General features: G+C 38.1%; 6 protein-coding genes across 8 annotated transcripts; 1 reads left to right on the forward strand and 5 right to left on the reverse strand.

Annotated features, from left to right (window-relative positions):
• The first annotated feature begins 112 nt into the window (after positions 1-112).
• On the forward strand, positions 113-3,276 carry RPA1A (replication protein A 1A). 2 transcript variants are annotated; one of them, XM_088243980.1, is made up of 3 exons: positions 113-514; positions 1,119-2,760; positions 3,001-3,276. In XM_088243980.1, exons 1-3 carry the CDS (start codon positions 258-260, stop codon positions 3,106-3,108), a joined length of 2,007 nt encoding a protein of 668 aa, XP_088100106.1. In that variant the 5' UTR covers positions 113-257; the 3' UTR covers positions 3,109-3,276. The 2 variants fall into 2 exon arrangements, with proteins under 2 accessions (XP_088100106.1, XP_021805040.2); XM_021949348.2 differs by lacking the exon at positions 3,001-3,276 and having other exon boundaries at positions 1,119-2,961.
• Positions 3,277-11,048: 7,772 nt separating this feature from the next.
• PSBX (photosystem II subunit X) lies at positions 11,049-11,708 on the reverse strand. Its single transcript, XM_021949278.2, has one exon. It carries the CDS (start codon positions 11,583-11,585, stop codon positions 11,211-11,213), a length of 375 nt encoding a protein of 124 aa, XP_021804970.2. The 5' UTR covers positions 11,586-11,708; the 3' UTR covers positions 11,049-11,210.
• Positions 11,049-16,689, reverse strand: LOC110749218 (mechanosensitive ion channel protein 10-like). 2 transcript variants are annotated; one of them, XM_021949277.2, is made up of 7 exons: positions 16,576-16,689; positions 14,873-16,482; positions 14,649-14,772; positions 14,112-14,405; positions 13,831-14,033; positions 12,887-13,194; positions 11,049-12,427 (listed from the first exon to the last, which is right to left on the reverse strand). In XM_021949277.2, the coding sequence occupies exons 2-6, from the start codon at positions 16,261-16,263 to the stop codon at positions 12,921-12,923; spliced, it is 2,286 nt and encodes a 761-aa protein (XP_021804969.1). In that variant the 5' UTR covers positions 16,264-16,482; positions 16,576-16,689; the 3' UTR covers positions 11,049-12,427; positions 12,887-12,920. The 2 variants fall into 2 exon arrangements, with proteins under 2 accessions (XP_021804969.1, XP_088100355.1); XM_088244229.1 differs by lacking the exon at positions 16,576-16,689 and having other exon boundaries at positions 14,873-16,559.
• A 2,083-nt stretch (positions 16,690-18,772) lies between these two features.
• LOC110749169 (F-box protein At5g49610-like) lies at positions 18,773-19,966 on the reverse strand. Its single transcript, XM_021949204.1, has one exon. It carries the CDS (start codon positions 19,964-19,966, stop codon positions 18,773-18,775), a length of 1,194 nt encoding a protein of 397 aa, XP_021804896.1.
• Positions 19,967-24,109: 4,143 nt separating this feature from the next.
• On the reverse strand, positions 24,110-25,301 carry LOC110749168 (F-box protein At5g49610-like). The gene is made up of 2 exons (XM_088244700.1): positions 24,219-25,301; positions 24,110-24,121 (listed from the first exon to the last, which is right to left on the reverse strand). Exons 1-2 carry the CDS (start codon positions 25,299-25,301, stop codon positions 24,110-24,112), a joined length of 1,095 nt encoding a protein of 364 aa, XP_088100826.1.
• Positions 25,302-26,139: 838 nt separating this feature from the next.
• Positions 26,140-27,132, reverse strand: LOC110749167 (F-box protein At5g49610-like). Its single transcript, XM_021949202.2, has one exon. It carries the CDS (start codon positions 27,130-27,132, stop codon positions 26,140-26,142), a length of 993 nt encoding a protein of 330 aa, XP_021804894.2.
• Between the last annotated feature and the right edge of the window lie 857 nt (positions 27,133-27,989).

Consider the following 27,989-nt stretch of genomic DNA (forward strand, 5'->3'; position numbering starts at 1 on the left):
AAGTGAAATTTAATTACAAACTTTAGAGCAAATAATCTTCTTTGTATGAAGAGTGAGTTTTTATTTTTTGGGGTCAGTTGTTTGAAGGGATAAGGAAGGGCGGTGACATAACTGTAATTTCAAAAGTTCGAGCGTCCTATAAAACTCGTAAATCGATTCGAAAATCAAAATCCCTTTTCTCTCTCGGTCGGTCATTTCCTGCAACAACCCGCCAATTACACTCCCTCGTAATTGACATACGCCTAGGGTTCCTCAGAATGCCGGTGCACCTGACGCCGAACGCGATCTCGGCGATCTCAGCTGGCGACTTGAACTCGAAGCCATTGGTGCAGGTAATCGATATTAAGCTCCTCGGCACGCAGGAGAGGTACCGTTTCATAGTCTCCGACGCCGTTTCGTGTCAGCACGCCATGGTCGCTACGCAGCTCAACGACCGAATCAAGACCAGCCAAGTCAAGAAAGGTTCCATCATCCAGCTCACCGAGTACATTTCCAGCTACTTCCAGAACCGCAAGTCCGTCTCTCTCTCTCTCTCTCTCTCTCTCTCTCATTTCCGATTTTTGGTTAATTAAGATTTATTTTGGTTTTGATATGAGATAATTGCTTGTGGTTAGAAAAAGCTAGAAATGTGTCTGATGATTTCAGGACTTAGCTAAATTGAAGTTATGGAATCGAAACGAGTGCTATATAGTCTTAATCAAAGTTGAATATTATTGTGGTTGTTTGAGCAGTGATCAGAGGCAATTTGCGTTTCAAATTTTGATTAAATCAGTTTATGAGCTAACATTAAGTATCAGAAGTAAAAGTTTCACTCTATGTAACAATATGTTCAGGTTTTTTAGGGGTGTCGGTTTGCATCTTGTCTCTAATAATTCAGTATTTTATTTTGATCTTGTGGATATGTCCAAGTTAGCAATGGTTTGCAATTTTGTGCTTGATGTTCATCTATCTTGAGAAACAAAGAATATTATCTGTGCAATAAAGCTAGGATGTGTTTTTTTTGGGTTGAATCACAAGCTATGATGAGGTAAATTTGTATTGAGAAAAAGAGAACTTAAAAACTAATGTAACTAGAGAGCTTAAAATCAGTGAGTTTTGACTTTCCGCTCTTTGTACAGGATTATTGTAGTGCTGAACATGGAAACTATCATACTGGACTCTGAGATTATTGGGGATCCAAAACCATTTGTAGAATCTGGTTCAACTGCTCAAAAGGCATTGCCGAATAACAATTTTGAGCACTCAGTCAGGGATAGCAATAACTATATGATTTCCCAAGAATCTGTACGCAATGTGCAGAGTCTCAGACCTACTTCTCATTCTGGGACCTCTCTTAACCGTGGGCCGAATCTCAGACCTACTTTTCATTCTGAAAACTCTGTTCACAATGTGCCAAATTTCCGACCTACTGTCCAACCTCCTTACCAACCACCTCCACAGTACAAAAATCATGGCTCAATCGTAAAGAACGAGGCACCGGCACGGATCATTCCTATTAATGCTCTGAATCCTTATCAGGGAAGGTGGGCTATCAAGGCAAGGGTCACAGCAAAAGGGGATCCCCGTCGGTATAATAATGCTCGAGGAGATGGTAAGGTTTTTTCTTTCGATCTCCTTGACTCTGAAGGAGGGGAAATACGAGTGACCTGCTTCAATGCTGTTCTTGACCGCTTCTACGATACTATTGAGGTTGGTAGAGTTTACTTGATTTCAAAGGGTAGCTTGAAACCTGCCCAGAAGAACTTCAACCATCTGAAAAATGACTGGGAGATAACTTTGGATGCAAGTTCAACTGTGGAGCTCTGCCCTGACGAAGATGGTTCTATACCAGAGCAGAAGTTTTCCTTCAGGCATATTAGTGAAATTGAGAATGTTGATAGTAATTCTATCGTTGACATTATTGGTATTGTGATATCTGTCAACCCTTCTGTTCCTATTATGAGGAAGAATGGTATGGAAACTCAGAGAAGAATTGTGAATCTAAGGGATTGGTCAGGCAAGAGCGTTGAGCTAACCCTTTGGGGAGATGTCTGCAACAGGGAAGGTCAAAAGCTGGAAGATATGTTGGCTTCTGGGTTATTTCCAGTTTTAGCTGTCAAAGCTGGGAAGATTAATGATTTTAGCGGCAAGTCCGTAGGAACAATTCATTCTTCACAGCTGTTCATAAACCCAGATATCCCTGACTCTCATAGCTTGAGAGAGTGGTTTGATCGTGGGGGCAAGGATACTGCTTCTGTGTCGATTTCTAAAGACATTGTTCCAGGAGGAAGTAAGAATGAGATACGCAAAACTGTTTCTCAGATCAAGGATGAAGGTCTTGGAAGATCAGATAAGCCGGATTGGGTCACTGTGAAGGCCACGATATCTTTCATTAAAACAGATTCTTTCTGTTACACAGCTTGCCCATTGATGATTGGAGATAGACAGTGTAACAAAAAAGTGTCAAGGTCAGGAAACAGAGGATGGCAGTGTGACAGGTGCGATCAAGAATTTGAGGAGTGTGATTATAGATATCTGCTTCAAGCCCAAATTCAAGACAATACTGGTTTGACTTGGGCAACGGCTTTCCAGGAATCTGGGGAAGAGATCTTGGGTTGCTCAGCAAAGGACTTGTACTTGTTGAAAGAGCAGGATGATGCAAGATTCGGAGACATAGTTCGGAGCAGTATCTTTAACCAATTCCTTTTCAAGCTTAAAATCAAAGAGGAGACGTACGGTGACGAGCAGAAGGTGAAGATCACAGTCGTTAAGGCAGATAAGGTGAACTATTCTTCAGAGAGCAATTACATGCTTGACATGATTTTGAAGTTTTCTAGGTAATGAACATGAGCAAGTTCGATTTAACGGTTTTAGTTAGACATAAAGAAATTGTAATTCGCATTAACTGAAAGAATGGTTTGTACAAGCTTTATATTAAATTACAATGATGAGCTGTCAAATACAGCTGTATAAGATTAGTTACAGATGGCTAACTAACAAACGATTTACTGCCTTTAAAAGGTTCACCATTTCCTCCTCAGCGGGATGGAATCTGAATCCACGCAGCAAGGGAAGCAACCATTCTTCTGTTGTGCTTCTCATCCCTCCTGTAACTGTTTTGGAAAATAGGAATAAGATTATCAAATGTTTGGCTTCAAAGAAGAAGCAGCAGAGCAGTGAAGTTGTATTTATAAACAAACTCACCAACCCACAGAGGAGATTCTTGTTCTGGTTGATTATTTTTGCCTCTCAACTGAAGAATTTCTTCTTTGTTCTGAAGCTATAGAAGCCGCCTTCACGGGCTGTGTTGTCACTGGTTTTTTCTTCTGAAAATAGCTGGAATCAATTCCAAACATGAAAAGTAAAATAAGATTAGTTGACAGCCAAATCATCCCCAAAACTTCAAACAACAAGACTTACAAATCTCACCTGCAGACACTGGTTTTTTGGTTAATTACCTTGGAAAATAGAGGACTAACTTTATCATCATCTTTGCATCTGTCACCAACTTCTAAAAATTCAAATGCATCTTTGTGTAACCGTGAAGCATGAGTTTCTACTCTTTCAATTCTCGCAGCTGACATTTCTGGAGGAGACAGTTCATGCAATACAGTGGCATTATTTCTGCTGGTAGAATCCAAGGAGTCCCACATAGTTTTTGGCGCAGCCAGGTCAGGTTGCTTATGAGAACTCAAGTTTAAGTCAACATTGCATTCCACAGTGCCACATGAATCTGCTAGTAAGAATTCTTTTAGATAAGTATTGTAAGTTAAACACAATGTGAATTGATAATGTTACTGGTTCAAATGCATTCCTAGAAATTAATGAAGTCCTACCAGTGGGAATAACAGACAAGTCCAAATAAGGAAGTGATCTGCCTAAATGAGGGGTTTCTGTTGCTTTAAGCTCAGCACTTGATAAAACTTGAGCTTCATCTCTTATCAATGCATGGGTTTTTCCTGGTTTACATAGAGTTGCAGCTCATAGGCAGATACATTATTTCCAAATTGACAAAAGATAGGCTTCATATTACATACCCCTCTGGAGTGCTTCAAATCTGCTTCATGATCTACTGAGCAGTTTTCAGGGAAAGTTTCTTCATAAGAATTGGTATTAGTACAAACAGAATTATTCAATTTGGTTATCAATGAGCAGTTATTTTCCACGGGCAGTGATTTCCTTTGTATATTAGACTCATGCATATCCTTTTTTCTTTTATTCTTTCAGCAGAAAGTAATCAATGGGGTGGTCAACTTGTTTCACGCAAGCTGAATCACCACCTAATTTATCTAACTTATTTCTAGAGAATGAATCAGTGTCTTCTAAGTTTGATGTAATCAATCTTGGCGAGCTACCATCACATTCAGAGCTGCTTTTTCTTTCAAATGCTGCTGCTGCTGCTGATAATTTTTGTCTTACAAAATCAGCAGTAATTACAGCGGAATTCATCACCAATTGAGAAACTAACCTCCCTCCAACAATATTATCATCAACCAATGCTCCAGCATTAGCATTTGACGATGAGCCTACTTTCTTGCCATTAGACTTATTCCCATATGCATCCCTTTGGGAAGGAACCTCATCAAGACTTGTCGGAACGGTTTTAATTGGTATTTGTCTTGTGCCAGATACTTCAATGTGTTTCTTTTCCTTATGGGGATTGTCTAGGCATTGGAGATGATACGACTGAAGGCATTTTCCACAGTGCTTCAGGTTACCCCCAACACAGCACACAAAACATACATGGCATACCTGCAAGAAAAAGAGGCAGGTGAGACATAATATAGCAATGACCTTAAAAATAAATTATAGGTCTAAGACAACTAAGAGAAGATCTTTATAGAAACCTAAATTAAAGAACCAAATCTACATGTTCATCTCAACTAGATACGCTTTCAAGGGTCGGTTGAATAGGGCACATTCTGGTGGTATCTGGTAATCCCTTAAAACCTTTTTCTTTTCAGTATTTTTTTAAAGAACAAAATTATTAGAGGAAAAATAGGGAAGGATGGATTAATAAATTATCTACATAAAGATGATTGACATACAACATATATCCCTATGAAACAAACTAAAAAAAGTCAACAGGTTCCAACTTTCTAAAATCCCACCGCAGAATTTCTGTTGTAATGTTCTGATGAACGCTTATCAATCAAATGAACTTGCAAGTCTGGTGGTTTGCTTAAAGAAGTATCATCGGGAGCAACAAAAAGTGAATTACGGCACTCATGTCCCTGTACAGGATCTGTTCTTGATTGCCGCTTTCGCTTATACGTTAGCAACACTTTGCTTCCTGACATTTAAGCTTTCAAAAAGAAATCTTGCTGCAATTCCAAACACTTGGACCGCATTTTTCACATGAAATTTGTATTTATTCCACTATGTTCAGTCTCATTTCAACACAGAAAAACCTGCATATGTTAAGGAAGAATATCCAATTAACTAAACAGCAAGTCATGACTCATATAGTTAATACAGTTATGAGTAGCAACACAATGATAGCTGAAGGGCAAAAGACGGATTTCGACTACTCTGAAATAGTGAATCACTATTACGAGGAATGCGGCAAACAAAAATTGTACTAACATTCTCCACCTAAAACACAGGCAGTGAGGTACAAGCATAAATGCCATTTGCATATTAAAGAATAAGCATAGCAAGAGAAGCTAAACGCATACCATTCACAGAAATGTTTAAACTTCAGAATCAATTTGAATTCAAGTAGGCCTAACGCATGCCATTCACAGAACCTTGTTATTGGCAAGACCATAGAAACTCCATGATAGGACAACTTCATCATTTCATTCCACTGAAGACAGACACCAAGTCAGCAAATTTGGTATTTTTTTCTTCTGCGCCATGTCGTCAGTGCGAAGAGAGAAGAATATAAGGCGGGAAACCGGGAGAGGAATGGAATTACATGAATTAAGAGCCTCATGATCTGTTCTTCTATGGACCTGACTTGTGCTTCACTGCTTCGGCTTCCCAATCTCAAGCTCAAATTTGCAGCTAAATTTTTTCAATTTCGGGTTTCAGACTTTCAATCAATCGCAGTGTTTGAAAAGTCGGTCTAGGCAGGCGGCTAGGCGGTCGCTAGGCGGCTAGGCGGTCGCTAGGCAGCTAGGTAGTAGCTAGGCGGGCGCCTAGGCGGGTCGGGTCTTTTTCCGGTGCCGAACCCAGAGAACGAAGCAGTGACTGAGAGAAAGTTCCGTCCTCTGCGAGTGCAAGCGTCGCGTTCGTTGGAATATATTTAAAGAGTATAGCCGCCCGGCTATACCTTTAAAATATTCGAATATAATTAGACCGTATAGCCGTACGGCTGTACGTTTATAATTTCTATTTATAGAGTCGAGCCTGGCGGCTATAATGCTAAAATATTGCATTTAAAGCTGATCGGCTGTACTGTTAATATATTGTATTTAGAGAGTATAGTAATATATTGTATTTAGAGAGTATAGCCGCCCGGCTATACTGTTTAATTTCTATTTGTACATGTATTAAAATAAATAAAAGGTGTGATGCTAATAATAAGATCCAGGAAATAAATTATTCTTTCTTCATCTTTTTTCCCGCCTGGATCAACGAAAACTGGGGGTGTTCATCATTCTTAAAATGCTCCGGTCCTTCAAACTTGCGAGCAAGTTCAACCTATTCAACATGTAATAAGTGGTTAACCGTGAAAGCAAAGCATAACACTCCTTACATGATTGGCATTGAAGAAATATAAAAAAATTGAAACTAGTTCATCTTTCTATGATAAACCACATTGGTGGTTGCTCTATAAGAATTTAAATGTCAAAAAAAGATTTTATCCTTTCAGATTATATTTAATACCGCGCGCATCCCTTTCAAATTATACCCACATGGTCCTTATAATCCATTTACCGGACACCTTAAGGAACTTCAAAAACTATCCCAATAAGTTCACGCATTTCCCAGTTGCCACTCACACTGCTAGTATAATTTCGGATGATCGTATTCTTAACTACTCTGCTTATTAGTAACCTATTTCCATTGTTTCCTTAATTATTATTATTTCCCTTTTAGAAAGCCACTGTTTCTATGTTAGATGTGTATAATCAAACTTCTAATGATTACTGCATCAATACAGATCCTGGTTTTTTAGTACAGTAGTATATTTATTTTTCACTTAAGTCATGTTCTGTTGATAAATTTTATCTTTTTGAACCAGAGCAATATCATTAACTCCAAAACTAAAAACAATATAAGAGAAAAGAAATGGCACATATACTCCAAAGGAAACATACCATACAAAAGAAGATGGAATATAAACCTATACCAATTTCTGAGCTGTTGTTGCTGTGTCCTTTCGAGAATGAACGAATACCATTGCATGTTAACCTTGCCTAACTGAGTCAACAACCTGGCAGAAAAAATATCAATCAGTTAAATAATCATTCAAATACATACATTACACAAAGGAGAGCCTAAGGAAAAAGAAACCTTCTTGTAGCATATACCATTCTGCAATTCAATACGCGGGCTGTAAAATTCTGCTCACTAATGCATCGGCGATAACTAGAATCAAACAAGAAGAGTCCTACTTCTGGATTCACTCTCAGAAACTGTAATTTAAATAGTATAGCCTTTTAAATATTAATGTTTAAAATTCTAAAGTGTATTTTTAGGAATTTTTGCGTAGGATTCTTTTCTGAAAACGAGTTTGATAGAAAAAATGAACGGGGTGTAACTGGTAGGTGAATAATCTACTAGATCCCTCCACTAGTTTATGAATCTTCGAGGTAATTTATTTCATTAAAAGTAAACTAAAGTCATAATTTCATTTAATATGTTGAAAGAGTACCAGAAGATGCCTTCTGCCATTACTCAGACTATTTTTTTTTAATTTCTTGCTGAAGATATGATAGAGATACATGGTTTCAGAATCCTCATGGTGGTTTTGGATTATTAAGCATATCTTATTACATGGGCTTCTTCTTGTTCTAGCAATAGTATGCTGATAATACTGCAGAAGCCTCAGGAATATGATTTGATGTGGTACAAAAAGACCAGCTTGACCAAATGAGAATACAGTATGCTGATTATTTGCTGATATGCTCTACGTTTTACTTGTTTGGCAGATTGGGGACCGAAGGTTGATGTTGTTGTTTTTTGTTTTCTTGACTTGCTTCAAATTATGAACCCCCAGATTCCCTTGCGGAGTGGCTTGAAGCTGGTGAACAGCCTGTCTATATTGGATTTGATAGCCTTGTGAGTTTGTCGCAGCTTTCTCTATTCATGTTTAATATTCTTTTCCCAGTTCTATCCCAGAGTAGCTCTGTTTGTCCTTACCCTAAAAAAATTACTTGTTCCTTCCCAATTAAAACAATCAACCAAAGCCAAAATCTCCGAAGAGTGACCACCTTCATGTTGGTCCCCAACGAACAGGTTGTGGAGGTCTATTCACGACAGATGACAAATCGACCCTTCGGTTGTTCAGTTGTTCAATATCTAATTTGACTGAGGCATGTCTAATTCAATTTCGGGTTTCAGACTTTCAGTCAATCGCAGTGTTTGAAAAGTCGGCCTAGGCGGCTAGGCTGGCGCTAGGCGGTGGCTAGGAGGGCGCTAGGCGGTGGCTAGGCGGTGGTTAGGCGGCTAGGCGGCTAGGCGGTCGCTAGGCGGCTAGGTAGTAGCTAGGCGGGCGCCTAGGCGGGTTGAGTCTTTTTCCGGTGCCGAACCCAGAGGACGAAGCAGTGACTGTGAGAGAAAGTTCCGTCCACTGCGAGTGCAAGCTTCATGTTCGTTTGAATATATTTAAAGAGTATAGCCGTTCGGCTATACTTTTAAAATATTCGAATATAATTAGAAAGTACAGCCGTACGGCTGTACGTTTATAATTTCTATTTACCTTGCGGATATACTGTTAATATCTTAGACTTATTTCATTATTATTTCTTTAGTGAATAATTAAATGCTTTAATTAACTTAATATATGGTAATTATTATTTTGATTTAATCAAATATTTAAATACTAATTATTCACTAAGTAAATAGTAATTAAAAAAGAGAAATCAAGATTATGCAGGGTATAGCCGAACGGCTATACTTTTAAAATATCCTTTTTAAAATTTTCTGTTTTATTCATTAATTAATATCTTAGCCTTGTTTAAATACTTTCATTAGTGATTACGTTTTAATTATTATTTCTTTAGTGAATAATTAGCATTAAATATTGTAATAAAAATCACAATTGTAAATAATGTCTTACATTTGTAAACGATTCAGTTACTCATTTGACTCATATTCCAGCTGATGAATTCTCGCTTGAAAAGGTGGTCGATGCCATACTCTTCATGTTAGATCCAAAGGTATTTACCATTTTCTTCTTAAACTTCCAAGTGATTTACATATAATTTGTCATTTCTTGAGTGTAAGCTTATCACACATGCATACGCACTGATTTAATTGAAGTTGACATTGTTTTGTAATCAATTCAACATGCAAATACTTGTCACAACTCTGGGGTTATTTTATGTTATTTCAATCCCTAGTGCGGACCTGAATAGATTAAATAGGGTGCTGTTGAAATTGCCAAGGCCATGGATGGCGAAGATTAGGTGACGTGAGCAGTGAATGCCTTTCATAGGCACTTTCCTCACAATAAATCTGAGGATAAACCCGAGTCATTGCCTGCTAGAAGAGGCTTATTTTCCATCAAGAGGTGTTTTGGCTACTCCTTCTCCTACACATGATTCTTCACTAGTCCACAGCGATGTTTTATTCCTATCATGTGCAAGACATCAGAAATGTGAAATTCTGATATCCTCTTACTACGATACTTAACATTACATCGTTTTTGTTTTGCACGTCAAACAAATCTTCTACAGATGCCTTTGTTTTCATTATTAGATAATGTCTATTAGGGCCACTTCCACCAGGACAGTAAAAACTGTTATTGGAAGTGTTTTTAATACACTGAGAAAGATGTGATGCTTTGGTAGGGAGCTTGGAAATTTACAAAGCTGAACGATTCTTCAAGAGACTTAAGAACTATATTGATGGCTTAAAAATAAAGCCGTTGGCCGCTGCACTATACAAACACAGTTTCTTTCTTAGTCTTGCAACCCTATGCACTTGCCTCTCTCAATTTACAGCATTATCTACAAACCTGACATCATCAAGCAGAAGATTAGTAGAAAACTCTAGCCAGATTATTCCCTATTCCGGTAGGTAGAATAGCAACTGGAGGAGGAGACACAAAGTTTTGCTTTTCTATGGTGCGGCACCTTTCTGAATAAATAAAGACCCACCTCCGGTCCTTGTGTTGAGGTCAGCTCAAAAACCTACATGAAACACAAGCACATGCAACAATTTGTGATACATCCGAAATAATAATAGGGGAATAGGTTCATCAAACTCCATTGAAATCAACTGAGGAGAGATTAACTGCTTGATGAGTATCAGCTGTGCTTTATGTGGACATACCCCCAGTACTACCACTATTTCCTGTGTCAACAGAGGTTTCATTTCCATGCTTGGACTTGTTGCTCTGACTCCTAATATTGTATTTAAATAGTATAGCCGCGCGGCTATACTATTTAATTTCTATTTATAGAGTACAGCCGTGCGGCTATACTTGTAAAATTTCTATTTATAGTGTATAGCCGCGCGGCGCTACTGTTAAACAACAGAGGTTGCATTTCCATGAAAACTACTCCTTTCATTGAAAGCTCTTGCTCGGCTTGCAATACTATCATGCATAAGCTTGTGTCTCTCTCAATACTTAAAGAAATTGTAATTCTTTACAAGCTTTATATGAAATTACAATGATGAGCTGTCAAATACAGCTGTATAAGATTAGTTACAGATGGCTAACTAACTAACAAACGATTTACTGCCTTTAAGACACAGCAGATTGCGCTCTATGGAGATTATTTACACTTAGTATTGGACAAGCTCACACAGAAATTGTTGTTCTGTGAATTGAGGCCATTTAACTCCATTTATATATAGGCCTTGTAAAACTACATAAATTTCTGAGTTGAGTTCATGGCCTTTTTATTTTCCTTTGCCCTCTATTATTTTCTTCTATGAAAAATGGAAAATTGCAGTGGAAAATGAAGCTTATAATTCACAGTTTTGGGCCAAAGTACAAGTTGATGAAGAAGAAGAGTCACGTATTACACGATTACAAAAGAAACATAAACCACTGCTTAATAGATACAATAAGATGAAAAATCATCAACAGTAAGTCTGCATCAGAATTCTCAGCCTCTCTTGACAGGGTCGAAATTGGACACGCCAACCACCGCACCGACGATCACGACAAGTACAACACCGCCGGCAGCAATGCTGAGCAAGAAGTTCTTGAGAGAAGGAGAGACTCCGGAGGCGGCTTCGGCCACCTCCGGGATCACCATTGAAGCCGTGAGCGCGGCTGCGGTCAGGCCAGTAACCGCCTTCTCCTTGAGGGAAGCCCTGATTTCAAGTCCCCCACTTGATCTTGATGCTGCTGCCGGTGTTAAAGCCCCTGAGGGCCTCACTGGCAGTGGCTTGAAGAAGGTCTCTGAGGAGGATTGGATCCTCTTTTGGCTTGCGTTGGGCAATGGCATAGCCATTGTAACTGCAGTCGTTGATGCCATTTTGCTCTTCCAAAACCAACTGCTTTTCTCTGTGAATGTTTTTTTGGTCAGATTGAGGTCTTGTTGCTGTTGTTGGTGGTGCGGGAGATTTTGAGAGAGAGGGCTAGATAGAGTGATGAGAGGTGGAAACCCTGTCATTTATCTTTGTCCTACGTGGCAGCCTCTCAATTGTGATTGGTGGATAAGGTTATCTTATTGGTCCAATCACCATCCAGACTGAAATTTGTAGACATCCTTCTCATTCGAATAGTCCGATAAGTGCATCAAAGCCTACAAAAGGTGTGGTTTTTTTTCCAAATATTTATAGATTGTAATTTATTTATTTTTTTTCCACATCGGAAAATTATGTTTGTGTTTTTAATTGGGTCATAGCAAAGCTTTGCCCATTATATTCTAAGTTAGACAATTTAATTGATCCATTTCTAACGGGCTTTTTAGTTGGACTCATCTAACTATAGGGTCGATACGTCACCGTTTCTGGCATTCAATGCAATTGAAACTCTATTTTGAGGCAAGTGCTGAATGTACATATTAGACATGGGAGGAAAATAAATAAATTATAAGAGTATATGTGTTTAAACAATCAATTTTGCAATGAACATGAATTCACTCAAAATTTGTATAAACAGTTTCTAAAAAGACAACATCGTGTTTCCAGCTCTCTCACAAATCTCAATATCACAGTGTTGAGGCTTTTCCTCCTTCCACTGGGCATTCTTCATGCAACTAATTTCTCAGAATTGTATTTCAAAATACTTTCTCCAGATGAATTGTAACATTTCCAAACATTTTCCTTTTGGTTCCAATCAGATTTGTAGAGTCTTCTTTGTTCACGCTGAGCCCTAGCAAATGTGATGAAAATTTCAAGTTGATGACATGATACTTTATCATTTTATAAGAAAGATGCAAAGAAGTAGAGGCCGGATGATCAATGCGACCATGTAGACAAAGAACTACAAGAGCATAGAAAGGTACGCTTCTCATTGCCTTCGTTAATCAAACATGCAGAGTTATATTATCTCGACAGCCATTGCTGGAATTTTTTGTGTGTTTCTGATTGTTCTTTATTATTTGAGCTAAGGTTAAAAGGCTTCAAGGTCATCAGCTAGTGTTGGTGCCTTTTGAGTCCTAGCTTTTTGCACATTCACATGAAATTGATGTTAAGCAGTTTGCATTTATGAAAGCTTTCTTATTTTAGGTGTTTGATCATCAATCGTATAATCTTTGTCCTCAGTCATGAAATTGAAGATTGAACTGGAAGCATGGATGAGTCATTAGCGTAAAAGAAGAAAGGAACGTACTTGCAGCAGAGAAAATTCTTGCACAAAGAAAAGATCACCGCCATGTCGGTGGAAGTTCTGAAGTAGCTGGCCCAACGTAGTGGACGTGAACTTCTTGAGGCAGGAGGTGATATTTTATACCAAGATCTTCAAATATTTTCTTCAGCTCTAAGACTAATTCTGATCTCCTGCTGCTCTTATCTCCATAGTTCTGAAAGTTTATGGTATGCGTAACGTAAAGTGCCATTTTCATCTTGTTCACATCCTCAATATCCTTAACCACCACGCTATGGGTGGGACGCCAGTGCTGAGTCTTGCCATCCAAGTACCTGAAATTTTCAATCTCTTTTTCAGCAACTCATGTGTACAAATTAGAGGTGTGCATGTGCCAGTGGATGTTTTGTATAAAGAGAACGTAAGATAGGAAACTGAAGTATTAACAGCAATGCATGATCACATCACAAGTAAATCATTTCCCATACCAAAAGAGAAGAGAGAGAAAAAAAGAAAAAAAAGAAAAGAAGAAAAGAAAGAGGAGCTAGCTACCAAAAGATACAAAATAGATTAATAAAACTGCACATCTGTGCTTGTTTTGATCAACTCTTGTTAGGAATATGTCAGTAAAAGAAACAACTCTTCTTTAGTAGGACAGCAGAATCACCCAAACATAACCTCTTTTATTGATGATTCTTCGTAGTTTGCAGCTTTTAAGTTCATTGCAAGAACCTATCTGTTTCCAAGGATTCTAAACTCTAATCTTGTATGTCATGAAAATATGAGCAAAAGCACCACCAGTTTCAAATAAATTCCGACAGCTGCTATACGTATAAATCTATCTATATTTCTATAAAATGATGCTACATGCTTAATAATAAGTTGGTTTTGCTGAGCTGAGAGAGCCTTTAGACTGTGAAATTCAATTCCAATAAATAATTGAGAAGTAGAGTAATTTGGAGTCAACATACGATTTTATTCTGCCTTTTAGAGAATTGATAGTGTCAACCGTTGTAGAAGCATCAACAGCAAATTCGACAGAATCACCCATCTCTGGGCTCCTATAAAAGTTGCTGATGGGTTTAGAAGCCAGTACTGAATTCGGATAGTATATTTTCTCATTGTCATATCGCAAGAAGATCGTTGTCAATATGTTCATCTCTTCAACAATCATCTGTCAGGTTTCAATGCGTCAAGTGAAGTTGTTTCAGTAGCAGTAAAGTTATTTGAAAAATGAGGATTGCAGAGTTACCTGTATTCCATCAACAACACAACGGTCGCCTACATCAAATGGGTGCATCACAAAGACGAATATGATTGCTTCAAACACAGTTTTCGCAGTATTACCAAAAACAAACACCACCAGTAAAAGCTGTGATGATATAAAGACCAGTATGTTGGTTGTCAAAAATCCCATCACAAGTAACCACACAATAAGGATCACAATAAGCAAAAGTCCTGAGGCAAGCCTATTCAGCTCCTCTATTGCTGTTTTAGTGTCATTTAAAGAATGTGCCAGTGATTTACGTTCAAGGTAGACATTCACCTGAAAACAAGAAGAATGTTAAGAGTCATGAATTAAAATTCTATGTTGTTGACCAACAGAAGAATTGAAATTCACTGTCCACAAAATATAGAATTAAGATCCAATGGAAGGGTAGCTTTAAATACTTATAATTCTGTGTGCCAACCGGATATCACAAGAAGTACATAAAATGTTAGTTCTGGCAGTATAATAAAGAAGTTTCAGACCAAAAAAGAAAATAAAAAAACCAAATAAAGAAGTTACCAGCCAGTTCTTCAAAGCTTTTCTCTTGATCTTTCCACTTTCTGCTGCTCCTTCAAACAGAGGAAGAACAAGGTCGACCTCCTCCTTTTTCAGGAAGCGCAAGAGATCATCTTCCTCAATGTGCCTAGTCCATTTAATAGAAAAAAATAGTGAGAAAATAAAGTTCAAACTGCAAGTTGTCAAAATGTTGGAGGAATTTTTTGGAAAAAGATAGAAATTCTCACTTGCTGCCACGCTTGGCTACATTAAGGAAAATATCATAAGCCACAGCCTTTGCTTCCCACTCACTAGTAATCTCTTTATTTGTCTGCTCACCCTCCTCCTCATCAATGCTCTCAAGAGTGTTGGAGATGGTAGATAACCCAGAACTCCTTACAACATTAATCAACCCTTTCATGGTCCAAGCAGAAACTTTGTCTTGCTTCATCTTCTTGAGCTTTTCTACATCAATCACCTCTTGTTTGGCCCCTTCCTTCCCCTTATTCGCCACGTCTTTTATATTTTTGAAACTCAACTGGCCAGTACTTGGTGTCCTTCCTACTTTTTCTGCCATCTCCATCAATGGAGGCCCTGAAAGGGTGCGGAGAACATACTGATGAAAGATTGATTCTTGAATCCGATCAAAGAATCTCGAGCATTGGAAAGAAGAAGCTACTAATTTCACAAACAAATTCTTCGCCAGCCATATGGCTGATCCAATTAGAGAAGAAGCCAGGCCCCTTGTAACATAACCTAGAATCCTAGAGGTTTTCCTTGACCTCTTCACCCCTTGGTCGTCGAACAATAAAGCCCATGCCAGAAGAATCAAACCCAACCAAATAAAAATCTGCACGCTTCTCTTCAACCCATAAACAAAGTACAGAACTTTCTTCTTAAGCAGGAAGTTCATTTCAATCAAGAAAACCAGAACATTAATAAACCATTCTGTGACCAATCTGCCACACAAGACAACCACCACCAAAACACACCATTTCCATAGTTCCAAACTCCAAATCTTCTTGTGCTCCAACTTAGTAACAGTCAAGCAAGCAATTAAAAACCCAACAACGCACACAAATACAATCAACTCAATCAAGACCAACTTTTTCAACTTCTTCTTACCGGTCTTCTCACGCACCTTAAGATTGGCAGTCTTATACACCTCATCATCATCGTCTTCCTCGCCACCCGGTTCGATCAACGGTGTTCGTGGGGTTACAGGGGTTGATCTTAGAGTGTCTCTTGGAGTTGTGGCCGTGGCTTTTGAGCTTGGTGATGCCACATTAGACGAATTAGCAGTTGACTTCAACTGGGTATTTGCATCAGTCACCTTCATTTCACCAGGAGGAACTGGCTCAACAAATCTCGACTTGGGTTTTGAGAACGCAGACCTCGAAAACGAAGCTCGGCGAGAAGTGGGTTCGGTTGGGACTTTCGGAGGCTTACCGGGTGTGAGACTTTGCCCTGAAATCTCTGGAGAAGCAGAACCTGACACTCTGAGGCTCTGAAGCTCCGTTAGCTCAAGATTCGAGTCTCGGGTTTCATTATTCAAACCAGTCTGTCCTTCGGTGACCGAAATCTGCAAAACGACTTCGTTTCTTCCTTTCTTCTCCTCCATGTCTTTTCCACCGTCCATGGCCACTTTTCTCTGCTACTGTAGCGGAAGATTAGCGCTTCAGATACCCATTTAAATAGCGAATGAGATACCGTTTGAGTTTGAACCTTTTTTCTTCTTTTCCGGAAAAGTAATGAACTTTCTGGAGAATCTTTGTTCTGTTGTCCGGAGAGAGACAGAGCATGAAGCAATTTTCAAGCCAACTGCTGTATAAATGTGAATTTGGTGAGGGAGCAAAGTCTGAGAAAACCAGGAAGCTAAATTCAGAACACAAATTGTAATGTATTTAGTTAATATATAAACTTCTTTTGGAGCTGGAAATTGTTGACTGACTGATAGAGCCGCGAAATTTACGAACAAGTTGTACTTCAAAAACAAATCCAACAGCAACCCTACAAGACAAAAGAAACTATATTTGAAATAGCAAAACAAAAATAAAAAAATGATTAACATTTCTTTTGTTATTGTTAGTGCTCTGCAACTTGTTGCGACCAAATTAAATCTGGAGCTTTTAAATTATGACTAAATTATGATACCTTTGTGGCTGATCTTTCTAATGGAGGGTAGTGGTGCAAGTACATTTCCTGTAATTGGATATTAATTATGGCATTTTAAAGCCCATGCGTGTATGTTGTGTTGTCCTTCACTTCAACTTTACTATAAAGTTTGGAACTCATCATCATTCATGGATTCCGAGCCGGAAAATGCTAGAGGCACCAACTTTGGGCACCAACTTGCTCATCAACTCTCTAATAGAGCAGACTTTGTTGGGAGAGATTCCCGCTTTGCGCCCGACAGTACCTCGAGGGTTAGTTCCCGCAATCGCGCGGGGATACCTTGGTTTTCACCCAAAAAAAAGAAATGCTAACCATTAAATTGATCTAGTGAATTTTAATCGTCCACATTAGCATAACTTTGCACCCTATTATATTACTATGTGTATCTAAAACCTGCGAAAATATAATATTTTAAAAAAAATTGTCAGCACCACCCCCTAATTTCCATGGCCTCCACCTCTCTCTCTCTCTCTCTCAGCGCCATTAATAGTCCTATCGTGATCTTTGACATGGAACGATTGTCTCAACAATTAAAATAAAACATGCAAATTCATAAATGAAAGTTAATTTGCCACAACCGCAAGTAATGCAATTGAAAATATTAAATGCGCCTTCCAACTAGTGAGGAAGGTCCGTGTGTGTGAGAGAGAGAGAGAGAGAGAGAGGAAAAGAGAGTGAACGGCAGCGAAATTGGCTAGCAGTAGGGGGTGGGTCGGAGAGGGGGGTGGTTGATGCGATGAGAATTTTCTTTTTATTTTTTTCATTATTTTTATAGGTATTGAATACATATAATAAGGTGCAAATTGCGAGTTTTAGTAATAATTCAATTATGCTGATGTGGACTTATTAATGTTCATTAGATCAATTTAATGGTTAACATTCTTTTAATTTAAATACGTATAAATGCATCGATGCTAAATACAGAGACTCGAGATCCCATCATATTCATATGGAAAATGCTAGGGATACCAACTTGGGATACCAACTTGTGTACCAACTCTCTAATAGAGTATGGGCCCCATTGTATTGGTGGGCTCCACCTCTATTAGAGAGTTGGTACACAAGTTGGTATCCCAAGTTGGTCTCCCTAGCATGACCCTATTCATATATATGAGAAATTTTATGTTCAATTTACGGTGTATTTTTCTTGATTCCATGTCATGTCAGTCAAATTCAAGACATGTTGAACTTTAATTATATTTATTTTGTCTTATCTTCCGATTCCTTAATCAACGTTAAATTTTAGTGTGTCATCTTAACTTATTGTGTAATCCTATACTAATTTGTGTATGGACGGACCATTGGCCCACTACTAACAACATAATTATTGTCCCCAACTTAATCACTAATTTAGCAAGTGTTGGGTTTTATACAAAAGGTCTCGAGGATATTAGTAGTTGAATCATTCATTATATATTGTATTTTATTTGATCAAGTTTCTGATGTGGACTTATATTCTTCAACATACAAACCCAACATGTTTGACATGTGAGATATCTATAGAATTTTGCATGGGTTGGTGGGGGATGGCGCAGCCTGTTTCCTATGCAGTTAAGGTCTTCGATCTAATTACGATTCATTAAATATGTTTTTAGTGCAAACCAATTATCTCACGTGTGTAAAACATGCAAATTAGAAACTCGTGTAGCTTCCTCCACATGTTTCCCTTCTTCTATGAATTGATTTAAAAAGATGAAAACAGTAGAAGGAAATAAATGCAAGAGGAATGAAGGAGTAGAATTACTTTCCTTTTCAATTCTAAATTGTGCTCACAGCTGTCTTTGATTTTTTTGTTTTTCCAAGTCAGATGTGTTTGATCGTTGAATCAATGAATTGAAAAGAAGTTGACAATGGCTCCCTCCTATATCAAGCCTCCAGTCAATGTAGGCTGTGTAGGGTTCGCAAGTTGGCTACATCATTGTGGGCAATTCTTTATACAACTCAACCATTTGATTTGAAGGTGTACAATTTAATTATAAACCTAAAACAAAGCGCACAAAATAACAAAACAAACTAAATCCAAACAGAAAGAAGATGAAGCTAAAATCTCGCCATCTCCATGGACCCCTCAAATTAACTATCTCAAAATCAGACTGCAGCTTGAAAATTTCCTCAGGTTTATTCTCGAGCATGGCATTGACTACTTTATAACTAGAACTTGCTTGGAATTTGTAAAAAACAACTTTGGGCCACGCTTCCATTAGTGCAATATCACTGTTGTAATATGCTCCAGGGGAAGGATAATGCCCCAACAGTTGTTTAAGCCCATCAAGACTAATCAGTTTGTGTCTCCTCCATACTTTTTTCTCATGATCTTCCATGACCCATAGCTCCATCAACTCTCCTTCAGAGTAAATCAAAGCAAGACGACCTTGGTACTCTACGAGTTTGGTGTACATGGCACAGTACTCACTATCACTCATCGGCTCTGGTGAATCAAAAATTTCCCAACTCTCTTCATCGTCTTCGTAATAAAAAGCAAGCACTTGGTTGTTCGTCAGATGCCAATAACACGCACCACGTGATGTTACACAAGGCCGCCGGGGGAGTTTCAAGCACACAGAATAGGGCAAACTAACATGTTTCAACTGCCTCCATGCCCAAGTGTTTGAATCAAACACTTCGCACCTTATAAGGTTTTGGTATAGTTGAGACTTGACTGGAGATTTGGGATCCGAAAACCGGATAATCTTGTACCTTAAAGGTTTCGAACTCAACACAACTATGGCGTTACTTTGGGTGTAGTACCTAGTCTTCGGATTGGGTAAAGTTTCCCATTGTAGAGTGGTAGGCTTGCACACAAAATATTCGGGTACTCTACGATGGTTTTGGTTCCCACAAAATACTAGGCCACCTTGGCTACTCACAGCTTCAACTTTGACAGGGGCAGGCAAGAAGTTTAGTATTGAGAGATTCAAAGTCTTGTTGGCCTTGTTATCAACAGACACAAACGTTGATGAGTGTTTGTGATCGTAGAAATTCTGAAATAAAAACCCTGACACTGTGTCACTTCTCTTGCAAAACAATTGCCAGAACCTTGACTCGTATGTGATGTGATTCCAGTCCTTTGAAACCACCCTACACAACCCTAGGCTGTCGAGCGATTTAACTCGCGTTAGAATATGATCAAACCATATTTCCGAAGGAAGAGATGGTGGAGAGGCCATTGGAGCAAGTAAAGAAAGAGGTCAACGAAATTACAGGATTCGGATCCTCTGCTAATCTATATATTATGTAGGTGTTTTTTGTTTTCACATATGATGTCCAAAGATTGAACTAGCACGATGGACTAGACATAAGCTTGGAGACAAAGAAAGAGGCTGGACTGACGAACTCTATATATAGAGCACATCAATCATCAATCGTTTTGGGATTTCTTTTCCCACAAGCTTTTGGATTTCTTTTTCCTATACAACTTCTATTTGATGTAGGAAACTTGGGATCAAAGAAACTGGTTGAACAAGTCCCTAGGTTAGGTAGATAGGAAATTAGGAAGAGTGAGAATTTGTTTCCAAGTTGGGTTAGGAGAACCAAGAAAAATTAAATTAAAAACGAGAACCTAGAAAAATTACATTCCTTTTGAGAAATAATCCTCATCCAAGTGCAACGAGTTAAATCGCTCACAGCTGTCTTTCAATTTTTTGTTTTTCCCAAGTCACAACTGTTTTTGTTCAGTTTGTGGAATCAATATAATTCGAACACAATAAATCCATCGTGTTTTTGTTTTTGGTCAAATTTGATCTAGGGTTCTACGGTTAGGGTTTCGATCTCAATATAAGGTTAGTACGACATAACCAGATAAACCCTAGTGCGCTTCGAGGTAGATTTTAACAAGTGGTAGTATAGCCGCGGGGCTATATTCTATAAATATAATATTTTAACCGTATAGCCACCGGGATATAAATATGATATTTTAAAGGTATAGCCGCACGGCCATACTATAAAAATAGAATATTTTAACGGTATAGCCGAACGGCCATACTATATAAATAGAATATTTTAAAGGTATAGATAGCTGCGCTATAAATAGAATATTTTAAGATTATAGCCGCGCGGCTATACCTTTTAAATAGCATAATCTAGATTTCTCCTTTTTAATTACTTTAATTAGTTGTTATGTTTTAATTATTATTTACTTAGTGAATAATTAGTATTTAAATATTTTGTTAAAATAAAAAATTTATAAAAAATAATTACTATTTATCAAGTAATATAATTTATGAAGTTTAAAATATTTAATACTAATTATTCACCACATAAATAATAATTAAAACATAATTACTAATGAAAGTAAATAAATAAGGCTAAGATATTATTTAATTACTAAAAAGAAAATTTAAAATAAAAATTTATTGACCTAAAGATACTAAGTTTTTAAAAAAACCTCTCCCGACAAGATTTCGTCGGTACAGGAAGATTTCGTCGGGAGAGATCTAATCCGGCAAATATTTTCCGGCATAGTCCTTTGCCGACGCAATTTCGTCAGGAGAGGTTTTCCTTTAAAATATAAAACTAGTTTCTTTGCTATATACTATAAATAGAATATTTTGAAAATATAGCCGCGCGGCTATACTTTATAAATAGAATATTTTATTTTAACTTGCCATTAGTTTATGAAATGATTGCGTGAAGGAGAAACTTATGATACATGTTGTTTACTGTGTTCTTTACACCAAGAAGTTCTTCAACTGTTTTTTTTTACTTGTCTTGGATCTTTCAAAATATTAAGTAACTAATACCGTTTATGCCTATCATTTATCCTCTAATTATTCCTCTGATTACCAAAAAAAACATTTGCAGACTACCCGCGGATAGAGGATGAAGTAAATTAATGGCAGAAGAACTGGGAATAAGTTATCTCTGGAATGAAACGACGTTCAAGGATGCCACCGAGGAAGATGAGAAGAGGATTCAGCAGCTCTGGATAGTGAGGAAGCCATTGTGGGGAATGGGAACTAGGCTGTAAAATTGGGGATCAATCTCTTCTACAGTGCCAGCCTTAGCCGTTCTCATCTTTACAGTAAGCAGATGGCATACAATTCTGTTATATACAATGCATTTTGTTGACGCCAAAAAGTGGTTCAGGACTTTTAAGGGTCAACTTAGTAATTTTTACGCCTTCGGTATCCTTGATGCCTCGGTAGGGAGCGCGATCTGCAATATGAGAAAACGCTCGGTAAGACTTAGGGCACCGGTGTGGTACCGGCCGAAGGCTCTCCGATGCTTAAGTAAGTTCAGGATTAGAAAGTTCAACTGACAGATCAATAGGCTTGTATGACGTAAATTCTGATTACCTCTCTTTTGGGGTAGTTGGCCTCTTTTATAGGCCTTGGGAGGTGTGCACTTTGTTGATAATTTCAATGTGGGACTATGGACGTCGTTAGTGAGCATGCCACATGTCCCGGGAGAGGGTGTTGCCCTAATGGAGCGATCGGTAGGTAGGGTGTCGAAGGCTTCCCTGACCAGGCTCGATTTCTTCCACGTGTCTTGTTCTCATTGGCTGTTCTTTTTGGGTATAAACACATTTGGTCATAGTTCCCCAGCTAGCTCGCCCACAAGAATTGATGTCTATGGGTGTCGAATCAAGTTCATCCCTATCTAGCAAAAAAGGACTCTGAAGAAGAATAACAAGTAGTAGAAGAAGAACATAGGAGCTTCCATGCTTGGGCAATCCCAGATAAGAAGCTTGAGATGAAATTTTAAGAGTATAGCCGCACGGCTAGAATATTTAAATAGGAATTTTAAAGGTATCGCCTATACTCCATAAAATTTTAAAGGTATCGCCGCGCGGCTATACGCTATAAATAGAAAATTTAAAGGTATAGCCGCGCGGCTATAGTTTATAAATAGAACTTTTAAAGGTATAGCCGTCCGGCTTTACAATATAAATAGAAATATTAATAGTATAGCCGTGAGGCGTTACTCTGCTCTCTGTGTTGTAACTTGTGCTCATCAATGTTGTCATTTCTGTGTGCTGCTCTCATGGTTCTCTTCCTTTGCCTCCAGAGGAACACTTCTCTGAGTTTGAATTAATCCCTGAGGAGGATAATTATCAGAACCCCCCAATTGGAATTGATCAGCAGCAACATGCTGATTGGTTTGAGGAGCAGCTGGAAGCTGATCTCAAATGGTCTTTTGCTTTGTATGGGTACGCCTTCAAGTATTCAAACATGAAAAAAAATTTGAAAAAACCAATTCTTCTAACTGGTTTTACATTTTAATGAATCTTTTGGAATTTCTGCTGCAAGGTGAATCAATTCCGAGAGAAATCACAACATGCAAATTAAATCATCAGTTCATTTTGTACAATACTAGTACTGGTTTTGATTCTCTCTCTCTCTCTCTCTCTCTCTCTCTCTCTCTCTCTCTCTCTCACACACACAGTGTGTTACATGCAGCAGCAAGCGAGTTCCAAGACATAGTTCTTTTGGACACAAAGCGATTTGGAAAGGTTGGCTAGCTCTCACAATAAGGACTCTAAATCACACACACATATCAATTAATTGGTCACTGACATTTTTCTCTCTTTTGTTGTTGTTGTTGGTATTTAGGCTCTGGTGATCGATGGGAAGTTGCAGAGTGATGAAAGAGATGAGTTTATTTACCATGAATGCTTGGTTCATCTTGCTTTCATCCAAATCAGTAAGGTCTTGCTTAATATGAATATTGCAGATGATCTTCCATCTTGCTTTCATCCAAATAGAAATTTTAAACGTATAGCCGACCGGCTATACTGCATAAATAGAAAGTTTAACGGTATAGCCGCCCGGCTATACGCTTTAAATAGAATATTTTAACAGTATAGCCGAGCGGCCATACTGTATAAATAGAAATTTTAGAACAAATTTTAATGGTATCGCCGTCCGGCTTTACTCTATAAATAGAAATTTTAATAGTATAGCCGCGCGGCTATACTTTATAAATAGTACTTTTAAACAAATAGCCGATCGGCTATACTCTTTAAAGGGAATTTTTAATAGAAATTTTACTAGTATAGCCGCGCGGCGATATTCTATAAATATAAATTTTAAATTGTCATGCAAATTTGCAATAAGTTTATGCTCACAGCTGTGTTTTTGTTTTTCCAAGTCAGATGTGTTTGATCAATTAATTTGTTGAATCAATGAATTGAACAGAAGTTGGCAATGGCTCCCTCCTACATCAAGCCTCCAGTCAATGTGGCCTGTAGGCTTTGCAAGTAGGCTATATCGATCAAAACAGAAGAAATTAATTAATTAACCAAAAATCAAACACATTAATTTTAATTCTAATAAAGCATACATTTCTTTTAATTTTTACGAAAGTACAAGTTAATTATAAACCTAATACAAAGCGCACAAAATAACAAAACAAACTAAATCCAAACACAAAGAAGATGAAGCTAAAATCTCGCCATCTCCATGGACCCCTCAAATTAACCTTCTCAAAATCAGACTGCAGCTTGAAAATTTCATTAGGTTTATGCTCTAGCTTGACTACTTTGTAACTGGAACTTCCTTGGAATTTGTAAAAACTTACTTGCTTCAACCCTTTCATTAGTGCAATATCACTGCTGTAATGTGCTACAGGGAAAATATAAGCATAATCATGCCCCTCTAGTTCCTTAAGCCCTTTAAGACTGATCACTTTGTGTCTCCTCCATACTTTTTTCTCATGATCTTCCATGACCCATAGCTCCATCAACTCTCCTTCAAAGTACATCAAAGCAAGACGACCTTGATACTCTACGAGTTTGTTGTACTTGGACCAGTCACTATCACTTACCGACACTGGTGAATCAAAAATTTCCCAACTCTCTTTATCATCTTCGTAATAAAAAGCAAGCACTTGTTTGTTCGTCAAAAGCCAATAACACGCGCCACATGATGTTACACAATGCGGGAGGCTGAGGAAAACAGAATCAGGCAAACTAACATGCTTCAACTGCTTCCATGCCCAAGTGTTTGAATCAAACACCTCACACGTGATGAGATTTTTATATGGTTGAGGATTGCATTTGACGGGCTTCGAGAACCGAATAATCTTGTACCTTAAAGGTTTTGAACTCAACACAACCATGGCGTTACTTAGGGTGATGTACCTAGTCTTTGGATTGGGTAAAGTTTCCCATTGTAGAGTGGTAGGCTTGCACACAAAATATTCGGGTACTCTACGATGGTTTTGGTTCAGACAAAATACTAGGCCACCTTGGCTACTCACAGCTTCAACTTTGACAGGGGCGGGCAAGAAGTTTAGTATTGGGAGATTCAAAGTCTTGTTGGCCTTGTTATCAACAGACACAAACGTTGATGAGTGTTTGCCATTGTGCGAAGTCTGAATTAAAAACCCAGAGTGCACTGTGTCACTTCTCTTGCAAAACAATTGCCAGAACCTTGAATCGTATGTGATGTGATTCCAGTCCTTTGAAACCACTCTACACATCCCTAGGCTGTCGAGGGATTCAATTCGCGTTAGAATATGATCAAACCATATTTCCGAAGGAAGAGATGGTGGAGAGGCCATTGGAGCAAGTAAAGAAAGACGTAGACAAGATTATAGGATTCGGATCCTCTGCTAATCTATTATGTAGGTGTTTTTTGTTTTCACACATATGATGTCCAAAGTTTGAACTAGCACGATGGACTAGACATAAGCTTGGAGACAGAAAGAGGCTGGACTGACGAACTCTATATATAGAGAACATCAATCATCAATCGTTTTGGGAATTCTTTTCCTACAAGCTTTTGGATTTCATTTTCCTATACAACTTTTATTTGATGTAGGAAACTTGGGACCAAAGAAACTGGTTGAACAAGTCCCTAGGTTAGGTAGATAGGAAATTAGTAAGACTGAGAATTTGTTTCCTAGTTGGGTTTAGGATTACACGAGAAACGAGAAACAAAGAAAATTACATTCCTTGTCACAAAGGGGAATGCTAAATTCAAACTCGCTCTTTATCAACATACATACACACACGAGGCTTTGTTTTTCAGAAACGCAAAAAGTTTTGTTTTAAATTTTTCTTTCCTGTTTTACCCTTGTGTCAATCACTCCACGAAACCAAAATTCCAAAAGATCCCAGAAATTCATCTCCCCACCTCTAACGGAAGAAAGAAAACCGAGTTAATTAGAAGAAAAAAAAACCAAAGTTTTATTTTCTTTTCTCTCTGCACTATCTAAAACCAAAGCTTTACTGCTTCTCTCTTAATTTGTTCCCTTTTTTGGGGTTATTTTCTTACAAATTGGAAATTACACCGACTCTGACCGGAAAAGTTTAGAAACCTAAGAAGTAACGAGACAAAGAACAAAACAAACCAAATGCAAACAAGAACAAGATGAAACTAAAATCTTGCCATCTCCATCAACCCCTCAGATTTACTTTCTCAGAATCCGATTGCAGCTTCGAAACTTCATGGGGCTGATTCTCAAGACTAACCACATTAGCACTAGAATCTTCAAATTTGTAAAATATGAGTTTTTTGTCGCGCCCTTTTATAAGTGCAATATCACTTTTGTAAAGTGCTGTAAGAGGAGGAATATAGCCCGCTACTTGTTTAAACACTTTAGTGCTCAATGTCCATGTCTTCCTCTTGCTCCATAACTTTTTCTCATGATTTTCCATAACCCACAAGTCCATGACCTCTCTTTCACAGATGATCAATGCAAGCCTACCTTGGTACTCCACGAGTTTTTTGTAATCAAAACGGTCACTCTCCTCCATCGGCGGTGGTAAATTGAAAATCTCCCAACTCTCTTTATCATCTCCGTAATAAAAAGCAAACACTTGGTTGATCCTCGCAAGCCGAACAAGCCAGTAGAACGCGCCGCATGATGTTGCATAAGGCTGGTCGATGCCCAATAAAACACAATAGGGTAAACTAACATTCTTCAACCGCTTCCATGCCCAAGTGTTTGAATCAAACGCCTCACATGTCATGTTATAGTACAGTCTTGACTTGAACTTGGAGAAAGGATTCTTGTGGCTCGAGAACCGAATAATCTTGTACCTTAAAGGCTTCGAACTCAACACAGCCATGGCAGTCATTGAAGTCAAGAACCTAGTCTTTGGATTTGGTAACTTCTCCCATTGTAGAGTGGTAGGTTTGCATATAAAATAATCACGAACCACGCTGTGGTTCACACAAAACACTAGGCCTTGACTCACAGCTTCAATTTTGACAGGGACATGCAAGAAGTCGAGAATAGCGTGTGAAAAATTCTTGTTGGCCTTGTTATCTACAGACACAAACGTTTGTATGTGCTTCCCGTCGATCTGGCTCTGGCTCTGAATTAAAAACCCCGATACGGTGTCGCTTCTCTTGCAAAAAGATTTCCATCCAGAACCTTGAGTCATATGTGATGTGGTTCCAGTCCTTTGAAACCAGCCTGCACCGGCCTAGGCTTTCGAGTGATGTTCGTGTTAGAATCTGATCAAAAAATATTTCTGAAGGAAGAGATGGCAGTGGTGAGGCCATTGGATCGACTGACTTGGATTCGAATTCTCTACGGATTTTTTTTGGTGTTGATCATGTTCTTATAAGGATTTCTTTTACTACAAGCTTTTTCAGTTTTACTTTGTATTAGTTGACCAAATTTTATTGATTTAAGTGTTTGATTTGATGTTGGAAACTTGGTTTTAGGAAATTAATGAGAGTAAGATAAGATATGTTTCCCATTTTGGTTTAGGAGAAGAAAAATAAATTAAGCAAGAATACGGTACGCTAGCTGGGTTTGTTTGGTTGCGGAAATTAGGCAACACCATGAGGAATACGGTAAGCTGCGAGAGGAGGAAAACCGAGAAAGTATGGGGAAATTGGAGAGATATGTTTTATTTTTTATTTTAATTTATAAATTACATTAGAAATACACTTGTCCAATATAATTACATTATCCAACTTGAGTATACCCCGAGCGGGGATTAATCCCGCCCTTCGGGTACCAAAAAATAAAAATACAATTAATACAAGATTTAGTTAATAAAACAATCGCCGGGATGAATAATTATATCTTATTTTCTAATTACTAGTTGTAAATTCTTATCTACAAATTCAGTCCCTCTCATCCAACCTTGCCTGGTTTTGTCTTCATTCAATTATTCTTTACCCCATAGAATTATAAACAAGTGTATTATTTCTACAACTACATAACCACCACGGCTTTTCGATTCACGACTTGTCATTAGTTTAATTAAGTTTAATTAACACAAATAGA

Source organism: Prunus avium, chromosome 7, assembly GCF_965620075.1.
Source record: "Prunus avium chromosome 7, drPruAviu1.hap1.1, whole genome shotgun sequence".
Taxonomy (NCBI): Eukaryota; Viridiplantae; Streptophyta; class Magnoliopsida; order Rosales; family Rosaceae; genus Prunus; species Prunus avium.

What these genes read in the sequence shown, in the direction of transcription:
- LOC110749218 (XM_021949277.2), bottom strand. Translation starts at nt 16,263, where the DNA reads ATGGACGGTGGAAAAGACATGGAGGAGAAGAAAGGAAGAAACGAAGTC. An exon ending in GTGTTGTTGATGGAATACAG is followed by an intron (nt 14,034 to 14,111) that starts GTAACTCTGCAA and finishes GAAACCTGACAG; the next exon opens with ATGATTGTTGAAGAGATGAA. An exon ending in CTAAAAGGCAGAATAAAATC is followed by an intron (nt 13,195 to 13,830) that starts GTATGTTGACTC and finishes TGAAAATTTCAG; the next exon opens with GTACTTGGATGGCAAGACTC.
- RPA1A (XM_088243980.1), top strand. Translation starts at nt 258, where the DNA reads ATGCCGGTGCACCTGACGCCGAACGCGATCTCGGCGATCTCAGCTGGC. An exon ending in AGCTACTTCCAGAACCGCAA is followed by an intron (nt 515 to 1,118) that starts GTCCGTCTCTCT and finishes CTCTTTGTACAG; the next exon opens with GATTATTGTAGTGCTGAACA. An exon ending in CAGTCGTTAAGGCAGATAAG is followed by an intron (nt 2,761 to 3,000) that starts GTGAACTATTCT and finishes TGCCTTTAAAAG; the next exon opens with GTTCACCATTTCCTCCTCAG.
- LOC110749169 (XM_021949204.1), bottom strand. Translation starts at nt 19,966, where the DNA reads ATGGCCTCTCCACCATCTCTTCCTTCGGAAATATGGTTTGATCATATT.
- LOC110749167 (XM_021949202.2), bottom strand. Translation starts at nt 27,132, where the DNA reads ATGACTCAAGGTTCTGGATGGAAATCTTTTTGCAAGAGAAGCGACACC.
- PSBX (XM_021949278.2), bottom strand. Translation starts at nt 11,585, where the DNA reads ATGGCATCAACGACTGCAGTTACAATGGCTATGCCATTGCCCAACGCA.
- LOC110749168 (XM_088244700.1), bottom strand. Translation starts at nt 25,301, where the DNA reads ATGGCCTCTCCACCATCTCTTCCTTCGGAAATATGGTTTGATCATATT.